Consider the following 10,077-nt stretch of genomic DNA (forward strand, 5'->3'; position numbering starts at 1 on the left):
AAATACCGCAAGAGGTGTTAAAGTAAGAATACGAAACTCCCCATGACCTCCATTCAAGTCATATTAGGAAAAACGATCCACATAATACATTTGATCACCTTTTAAAGGACGAAAATCGTGTTCTATTTTATTGTCATCCACAAAGGAAAGACCACTAATAGGCTCCACATGATTACTACCACTGACTACAACAGGAGTAGCATTATCCACATCTTCTGTTCCTCCCACTGAAGATGATATGTTTTTTTTTTTTAACTAGGGAAAATATATACACTGACCAATAGTAATAGTAATACTAGTAGTAATAGTAGTAACGGGTTTGTCTTGTGAGTGCAAAAGATTTACTTTACGTGTTATAAAGGGTGATAATAAACAATTATGATCAAAATAAAAGAAATGGAGGAAAAAGAAAAAAGGAAAAAAAGGGCAAACTTTAAAAATCAACAAGAGCAACAAAATAATAACATGGAATACCACAGTCCACTCAGAGTACTACAGAGACACACACACAAAAAAAAAAACAAGAAACAGAAAACCTTAACAAAAACAAAAGAACAACAGCGTATAACACTTCTCAGATGAAAAAAATTCCATAAACCCTAGAAACAAGGTTTACTATTTCACGTTCCTACCAAACAAAGACAAAAGTCGATGCATATGAGGAGATCTATTTGAAACAGATTCATCACCAAAAAGTTCCAGTAACATCTCCGCAGGATTACGTGTCATCCCGTCATCATCATCAGCATTGTTATTATTATTATTATTATTATTATTATTATTATTATTATTATTATTATTATTATTATTATTGGTATTGTTACCATCACCACCGATGTTTTTCTTCTCCTTTATTAACCGTTCTTGTTTTTGCAGTTCTCTCGTCTCAGCTCCTGCAATCACATGTTGCAACATTTGAACATCTGCAGCATCAAGTAGTGGTTGTAGTTGTTGCAGCATCAATTGAATGAGTCGTACTAATTGATTCGTTACCAATTCGCTTGGTGAAATATCTACAAGTAAAACAATACGTTCCGCAAAAGATGCCGCATTTACATGTTGAGAAACAACCTGTGCCAATACAGCAAGCGTCGTACCATCCCCAAAGGGTGGTAGAACACACCATGAAAGAAGAATCGCTAAATGTACACTAAACAACTCAGATTGTATAGAATCTGAGGAAAGAAAATGAGCAAGTGCACAATTAATAAAATGGCATCGCAGGGAAGTATCGCTGCACTTTAGTATAACACCTAATAATGCAAAGTATGCAGTTTCCAGTTCACTTGATGGTGTTTGTGTAAATACCATCACGGCGTGATCAATTAATCCACATGACATGTACTCCATTGGTTCAGGACAAAATAGTAATAACGTATACGCACATCGCACCACAACATGTAAAAGAGACATATCACGTTTCATATTATCTAAACACCATGTAAGAGCATCACGTGTAAATGGATTCCAAATATAGGCTGCTCGAGACATTGCGAGTAGCAATTCCCAGGCGTGATCTTCAACCCATATGGTTAACTTCCCACCAGTTATAGTACATGGAACTACAACTGTTGGAAATAACGACCACACACGATCATTCAACTCTGGTGCTGCCATAGATACACAGGCTCCAACGCAGTCTAACAACATTCCCATTGCTCCAGCATCAAACTCTTCTTCTTCTTCATCATATGCACTATTATTAATATTATTATTATTGACGCTAGTATTTACAGCAGCTTCTGCTCCATTTACGAGACGATAAACCGCTGGGAGTAAAACATCAAGCAACATTTCTCCCGTACCAATATCAAGAATACCACGTGTAATCATCGCATAAAGAAGAGCTGAAAGTGCCTTTACATTAGATGGTGAATTTAGCTGCGGTAGAAGACGTTGAATCGCTAATAATATATTATGCACATACTCTGGCGTCATCTCAGCAGATGTAAAGTTAGAATCATCAATGAAATTCCCAATAGAACGAAGTGTAGACAACAACACAACGGTGTGCGTTGTTGGTTGAAGCAGAGATCCCAACGCCATATGTACCTGACGGCGCAGATTAACATCACAGACAGATTCACACCACATTCCAACAATCCACACCACACGACGCAGCACAAAAGGTGAAGGTTGCGAACCACCACCACTATTATTACTATTATTATTACTATTATTATTATTATTATTATTATTATTAGCATTAGTAGCAGCACTCTCAATAAGTGGTAGAAGTTTCCCCGTAAGAAAAGCCAGATAATTCCCCGGGTCTTGTCCGACCGACATGGTATAGTAACATAAACCAATCGCATGCAGTGCGGCTGTCACCTGTCCCACATCCCCAGTTTCTAATAAAGTGTTAATAACACGCCACGCGGCTGTTAAACTTCCCGCAGCACAATTGGTAGATCCTGTTAACGCCAACAACAACTCCTCTGCAGAGGCCGTTATGGAATTATCATCATCCAACTCCACTTCGAGTTCCGCAGCGTAAACTTCCGGCTGCACATCCCACGCCTGCAGAGACGCCGCACTCGTATCATCTGCTAATAACATAATCACACATTCCATCATGTGTGCCAGCAGCGGTGTATTTGCAAATCCTGCCAAACACGTCGTAATAAAAGTGTCCGAGTCCTCTGCGGATAACATGCTTGTAATAAGTCGCATAGAGCGGCATAACATCTTCTCTGTTGTTACTACACCAACTGGACTAGACAGAATAACGTCTATTAAAGCAAAAAGAGAATTATCTTGTCTATTGTTGGCATCTACTGGAATAAAAAAGGCTAACGAAAGCTCCTTTAAACGAGAAGGAAATACACTTACCATCTTTGCTTGTACCTTTATGGCATATTCTAGTAAACGTTGGAAGTATTGTTGTCGTTGTTGTTGTTGTGGGTTCATTGCACTCAAAGCCCTGGCAAATTTCCATGTGGTATCTAACAAGTACGGATAGAAACTCACTTCAAATACACCAAAACCAAAAACACGTAGGGCACATTTTAACAAATATAGAAAAGGAAGATAGTGCTCCACATGATCCCACCACGTACTTGCTGAAAAGAGATTTGACATAACAGGAACAAGAAGAGTACATAATTTAGGAAATACACCACCAATACGTTTTTTCTGTGCTTCCTTAAGAAAGACATGAAGCAGTAAAAGACACTGTGTCATAAAATTAACTGTATCCACACTCATATTAGAAGCGTATTGAAGTGAAGTATCTGCTAACAATTTAGCTGTTCGTTCCATTGGTGCTGGTAATGCACCTGGAGCTGCCCTCACCCCACATCGCATAACCATTAAACTAAGTACGACTGCAACTTTTCGACTCAATGCAATTGATGGAAAAGTTTCTGTTAACAGTAATTGTGTATAACGGTCAATCATGTTAAACTGAACGGCTTGAGGAACAGCATTATGCCATGATTGTTCAACAAACTCTACAACAGTGGAAGCCATAAAAAATCTTATGGCTGTAGAAACTGTAGGGGAAGATATGACTTCCCATGAATACGTAAGAAAAGTTTCTGGGGAATTTTCTTGTCTATGACGCAGTTGTGCGGATGCCTTTTTTCGCTCCTCATTATCCGTAGATGTCCGCAGAATTTCTAGTAAAGTCTCCATCGCCTACAGTAATTCACACTGCAATTCCGTCAAGGCAATAATAATATTGATTAACAAGAATAAAACCACAGGAGAGAGGGAGAGAGAGAAAAGAAAAGAAAATATTCACAGGGATAAATATGTCAGTACATAGGTACAGGAATATATATATAGATATAGAAAGAGATAATATACAAACCTCACTGTTTTTTTTTTTTTTATTCTTATTTCCTTCCTGTGCAGTTGAAAAACGACTACACCACAGCATCAATAGCAACCACAACAAAAAGAAACAAACAAGAATAATTGACTTTCAAAAATTGTGAAAACCAAAAGAAAAAAGTAACTAGACAAAATTACCAACAGCTTCATCAATTTGTTGAGTTAATCGCAGCATCATATCCTGTGATTGTACGTCAAGAGGTTGAAAACCCACTAATCCATAACCATCAATCACATCCATCACTGATTTACTGTAATGGTATAAATGACCACCATCTTTATTTAAATCAATCGCTTCCACTTCTTCATCGTATTTCGCTTCCATCTTTGGATCTAAACGAGGACTACTTTCATTACCAGTTGGATAGAGTTTTGCTCTACGGTGTTCACGGCGTCGTTTTCGTAGTTGTTTCTTCCAGAGACGATCAAAATCTTCAGCCATAAAACATGAAGCACGCAAATAAGATTCACCTTCTTCTACTTCTTCAGGAGATAAAGTATCCCATTTACTCATCACATTCACATGTGGTAATTCATGATCAATCATTGTTGTAATACTTAACAAGCAACTTGAAACATAAGTGGAAATATCACGTGTAGAAACCCCAGCATCCACGAGATGAACAGTACATAATGAGCAACAAAGTCGTTTCTGTAAAACTTTAAATAATGCATGCATAACAGTAGAACCCACATAAAATTCCACCTGCCCTGGACAATCTACAATAAGATATGGTGCCCGTGTAGAATAGGAAGATGATGTTGTTGTTGTGGAAGATCCTGTTGCGGTTGCTACATCTACTAGACGCCGTTCTACTGCCACTTCAATACTGTGTATAACCCACTCTATATTCGCTTCAATCACAGAAGCACAAAACATATAACTTCCATTTGGACCAAGTCCTTCATCCATCATTACACGGGCGTGGGATACAAGTTCACGTATATCCACATCACACGGATACGGGAAAACATCCTCATTAGCGGGATCCAAATTAAGCAGAACAACAGGCCTTGTTGGGTCATACACACTAAGAAATTGTCTTTTTCCCTCACAGTACGTTGTCTTTCCACTTCCAGGAGGTCCACAGACGAGTTCACCAAACATGGCAATAACAACCACCCTTCAGCGGATTATTTCCTTTTTTTGTTTCGTTTTCTTCTTTTTTTTGTTTTAATTGTAGAAAGTTATTGAATACAAGATGTATTATATCCATTGTGGTTATTATTGTATTTAAGGGGTTCGTAAAAAAAAAAAAAAAAAAAAACAAGAAACATGCAAGCATGCTCGATCAAAATAACAACAAGAACCATTTAAAAGAACCAAAAACAAAAATATCCCGGGATTTGACCCACTGCTTCACATGTACTACTCTATACTAAGAGTTAGACAGGAAAAAAGTGTTCAATAAACGAATATGACTCCATCTGCTTATTAATATCTCCTGTTTTTTTTTTTTTGGGGGGGGGAAGGGAGGGGCTAGACATATATCTTCAAGTGAACACTCCACAGAACGTGAAAATAAGAGAACAAAAAGGTCTAACAAGTATAGCAGCTATGTTTTTGTACTCCTCCTTTTTTTTTCTTTTGCACACTGGTGGTATCTGTGTGTTTTCCCACAATAGCAAGGGATTTCACGCACTCTTCTTTTTGCTTTTTGTTATATAAATACGTATAAGTGTTCCACAATTTATTCGTCATTTCTCTTCTTGTCTTTACTTTCTGTTTTTTTAACCCTTTTTCTCATTTTATTATTCGCAATGAAGCATCAACTTCCAATAGGATCCCCTGCATACATGCATGTTTGTTTATCCCACAAATGTTGTGGTTCCCGTTCTCTTCTACTTCTTCGTCTGTACTGCTTCCGCCAAACAGTACCACCGCCCACAGCATTAATAGATCGATTGAACACACTCAACACTACCTTTTCCACAGTAGATGTATCTGTGGTGTATTCCAGTAATTGAGATAATCTCTCATACGTCTCGCGAAACTTTGGTACCACACAAGAAGAGAAAAGTGAGGCGGCAACAGAACAATTAGCATGTGGCATTAATGGATTCATTACACATAACTCCGTAGAAGGGGGTTTGTCAAAGATACGTTTATTAGCATAATCTATGCCTCTTCGTTTGTGATCAAATTGCATACTGTAGTATTTAAGAAAACCAACAAGACACACCGCATAACTGTCTCTACACTCCGGTGGATAGTGATCCGCAACCTCTGCATGCAAAAACCATAACACCATCACAGATGTGGGAAAGGAGCCGAGACCCCCAACACTTGGATCATCCAATCTCCAATTTGCCACAAGTGCTTTTACCAATATAGTAAGACCACGGGCAAGTCGAAATTGCGGTTTTAGAAACTCTTCACAAAGAAATCTTGAACTTATTTGACCATCTTTTAGAAAAGAAACATCAATGTTCTTTCCTCCACGGTGTTGAGCCTTTACAATAGGTACTTTAGCGTGTGCAATTTGTTGAATACTGTGAAATGAGGGCGAACAACGCAACGCATTTCCTACAGAACGAAGTAAACCAGAATATATTCTTCGACGTTCTCGCTTCGCTACATATGAATTATCACCTCCTTGTGCAATAAGTTGTAACATTAAATTTCCATCTGTATATTTATTATTATTATTATTATTATTATTATTATTATTATTATTATTATTATTATTATTATTATTATTATTATTATTATTATTATTATTATTATTATTATTATTGACGCCTTTTCTCTGATTACCCCCTACACGAGAAGTTGTATTATTTCCTCCTGAAGGTGAAAGAGGAGATGCGACAAAGTCCACATCACTACTTGGAATACAAAGACCTGTGTACCAACTACCAAACACATCTACGCGCCATCCCAAGTGAGCAAGCGAAGATCCCAAATCTTGTAAAACCTGTTCTGTATCTCTACGCTCTCTTGATGTTGGCCGGATGATCTCCAAAAAGGTGAGAAAAGCAGTTTCTAATGGAAGAGTATCATGTAATTCTTCAATCTCAGAAGTAGTTCGTGAGTTTGTTACAGTATCATTATTTCTCACTTCTACACGTGTTCGTTTACTCGTCGATTCCATATTATCGTCATGACGACCACGTCGTCTGGAAATTTTACCATTTCGAGTTAAATTGGATCTTGAATCAACACTACTATTGGATTTTTCAGTAACAACAGTATTTGAATAATTATTTCCACTATCCATGTGTTGTGAAAAACTCTGCGTATTATCTATTGATGCCACCACCTCCTTTTGTAAGGCATCTAACTGCACAGTTTGCATTACTGTGTGTGTGTGTGTTTTAATTCTTTGATACCTCACTTTTTTACTTTAGTATCTTCTGTCTAACGCAAATAATACCGCTACCTTAATAGAACAAAAAAAAAAGAGAAAAGAAAAAAAGCATTTACAAAATAGAGAGACATATGAAAACAAGTAAAAAATAAAGAAAAAGATTTCATATATACAACTATACTTGTGTATAGACACATAAGTAAAAAAAGAAAAAAAGTCAATTGATAATAATATTATGAACCCTTATAAAGTAGTTCACATTGCATTGAAACAGAAGTGTATATTACATATTTTCCACCACATTCTCTTTTCTTTTTTCTTTTCTTGTTACCTCTTCTTGTTTGGTGTACTCAATAGAAGCAGAATTCCTCTCTAACATTGTACAACCACACTCACATATTCACGCGCCATGATAATCGAATAGAGAAAACAACAAAAAAAAAGAAAGAAAAAAAGTGAGAAAGCAAGAGGTAAACGTAGACTTTTTTGTAATCAAACAGCCTGTTTTAATTGTTGTTGATGTTGAAGATAGGCTTGATGATGTTCTACACGATTACGTGAGATACGTTCACCCAATAGTGTATCAATCTTCTTTTGTACTACACGATTAATATTATTTCCATGTAGAACAAGAGATGACATGCGAGAATTCAGTTGTGTGGCATCAATTAAATTACTTGCCCCCCACTCTCCAATCTCATTAGCAGATAAATCCACAATAGAGATAGAAATGCTATTTACAATACTCCTCGAAAGGACTACCGCCGCCTCATCATCAAGTTTATTATCACTTAAATTGACTTCAGCAAGTGTAATAGTAGCAGCGATAAGACTTGCGATGCGCATCCCACCTGTAGGTCCGAGTTCACAAGAGCTGAGATCAATTCTGGTAAGGGCACTACTTTGATGCATAATGAGTGCTTTGGCAATCTCATCTCCGCCGACGCTTCCAATAGGATTACCAGAGAGACAAAGAGAAAGAAGAAAAGTATTGTGTGCGAGTCCATCATGGGCCAAAGTGCGTGCACCCACCGCAGTGATTGTATTTAAGCGAAGATCCAAATATTCCAGTGTGGTATTCTCCCGAAGCATCTCTGCAAGCGCCTCTGTGGCGGCATCCGTGGCATGATTATTACCAAGTGTTAATTCTCGTATACATCGATTCCGTTGCATGGCGTTTGCAATAGCATTAACACCCGCAGCACCGAGATGATTGCCGTACAATTGTACTGTTTGCAGTGGTGAGGCGGGGAGGGAGAAGAGCCGTGCGATACTCACCGCCCCATTTGGTCCAATCTCATTAAGTGAGATATCAAGTGATGTCAAGTATGCATTCTTCTCGAGTCCTTGAAAGAGCAAATGGGCTCCTTCTTCTCCAATCTTATTTGAACTGAGTCCCAGTCGAGTGAGGGCGGTAGACATGGAAATAGATTTAATCAACTTCCGCACACACCCTGCCGTGAGTCCATTCCCGCGTATATCTAATAACTGCAACTTTGTAGATACATTAATAACACTCGCGAGGGCGTCACATCCCTCCTTTCCAATATCATTATACCGCAGCAGCACCTCCCGCACTGGTGAGGACTCCAACACGGCAGCAATTCGCTGCGCCTGCTGCGGGCCGAGTTGATTATCGACAAGATCAACAACTCGCACCGGTGCGACCCCCGCCCGTTCGAGAAGAAGTCGTGCAAGTCCATCACCGTCCGCTGCAGTTATGGGCCGCCACGCACATTCCACATGTGTTTCATCAGCGGCATTATAGTTATTGCTATTGTTATTATTAGCAGCGGTGGAGTGTTGTTTGCCACTGACACTACTCCCCACCGTGGCATTAAGGGCTGGATCCCGCAGCGTCATCTATCTATATTGAGATTGATATATAGATATATAGATATATAGGTGTGGGCAGCAATAGCGAGTAACCAGATAAAAATGGAATGTCAATGATAATCACTTGAAGTGTATGTGCACATAGATATAGAGAGAAAAAGAGGAGATTAATGGGGATGAGGTAAGCAGTAATAGAAGCGGAATGCAAATGATATCCATAAAGGGAAGATAAGGAGAAAGAAAGAAAGGATTGATCGATTGATTTTAATTTTATAACTATAAAAAACCAATGGCTCCAACTATTGTTTGTTTGTTTTTTTCCATTTTTTTCTTTCTTCCTTTCTTTCTCTACACCGTAATTTCCAACTGAATAGATATATAAATAACGCAATATACGCTTCGTTCTCTCTTTCTCTAAGAACCAGAGAAAATTTTATTGCGTAGAATTGAATTAATAGTGTACATCAGCACCACACCATTCAGGAGTATTCAAATAAATTGTAAAAGTATAGAAACACAAAGAATCTCTCACAGAGAAAAAAAAAACAAGAAAATTCAAGAAAAAAACAGAGAGTAAACAAATATATATACAAGTGGGTATATATATATATACAACTATTCCTTTGCAAGGAAAAACAACAACAAAAAGAAAGCTGATAATCATAAACCAGAAAAGAAAAAAAAGGAAAAAAGAAAAGAAGAAAAGGCAATAACCAAGAAAAAAAAAGAGTTTATGCAAAAGAGTGACAACAAAAAACAAGAAAGAAACATTAACAGAGTTAGAAACTTTCTTGTTGATCATTTTCTTCTTTTTTTTTGTTGTTTCATTATCTTGCATAAACTGTTTTCATCGTTAAAACTGCCTCACTTTCCTTTTTTCCGTTTCTCATCATCAGTTTATCTTTTTCTTAAATTTATGAAAAGGGATGCACAAGCCCATACAATAATTTCTTCAATGGTCTTTTAAATCGTATTCATCTCTTTTATCAGAAGTAAGTATATCTTTGATGTCAAATTCTTCTGTGGGACCTTCTTTTCGTATTCATCTCGCCTTTTCTCTCTTCCTTTTTATTATTTTTTAAACTCGTATACA

The 10,077-nt window shown here is 37.5% G+C and overlaps 4 protein-coding genes across 4 annotated transcripts; all 4 read right to left on the minus strand.

Annotated features, from left to right (window-relative positions):
• Positions 1-63: 63 nt before the first annotated feature.
• LSM04_003440 (uncharacterized protein) lies at positions 64-3,636 on the minus strand (the record flags this gene model as incomplete). Its single annotated transcript, XM_067331269.1, has 2 exons — positions 64-181; positions 617-3,636. The coding sequence occupies 2 exons, from the start codon at positions 3,634-3,636 to the stop codon at positions 64-66; spliced, it is 3,138 nt and encodes a 1,045-aa protein (XP_067192129.1).
• Positions 3,637-3,961: 325 nt separating this feature from the next.
• Positions 3,962-4,945, minus strand: LSM04_009566 (GPN-loop GTPase; the record flags this gene model as incomplete). The annotated part of the gene is made up of 1 exon (XM_067331270.1): positions 3,962-4,945. One exon carries the CDS (start codon positions 4,943-4,945, stop codon positions 3,962-3,964), a length of 984 nt encoding a protein of 327 aa, XP_067192267.1.
• A 661-nt stretch (positions 4,946-5,606) lies between these two features.
• On the minus strand, positions 5,607-7,136 carry LSM04_004944 (uncharacterized protein; the record flags this gene model as incomplete). The annotated part of the gene is made up of 1 exon (XM_067331271.1): positions 5,607-7,136. The coding sequence occupies one exon, from the start codon at positions 7,134-7,136 to the stop codon at positions 5,607-5,609; it is 1,530 nt and encodes a 509-aa protein (XP_067192159.1).
• A 504-nt stretch (positions 7,137-7,640) lies between these two features.
• On the minus strand, positions 7,641-9,011 carry LSM04_003819 (Leucine-rich repeat; the record flags this gene model as incomplete). The annotated part of the gene is made up of 1 exon (XM_067331272.1): positions 7,641-9,011. The coding sequence occupies one exon, from the start codon at positions 9,009-9,011 to the stop codon at positions 7,641-7,643; it is 1,371 nt and encodes a 456-aa protein (XP_067192139.1).
• Between the last annotated feature and the right edge of the window lie 1,066 nt (positions 9,012-10,077).

The sequence above is a fragment of the Trypanosoma melophagium genome (assembly GCF_022059095.1).
Source record: "Trypanosoma melophagium isolate St. Kilda chromosome Unknown ctg20segment0, whole genome shotgun sequence".
NCBI classification, from domain to species: Eukaryota; Euglenozoa; class Kinetoplastea; order Trypanosomatida; family Trypanosomatidae; genus Trypanosoma; species Trypanosoma melophagium.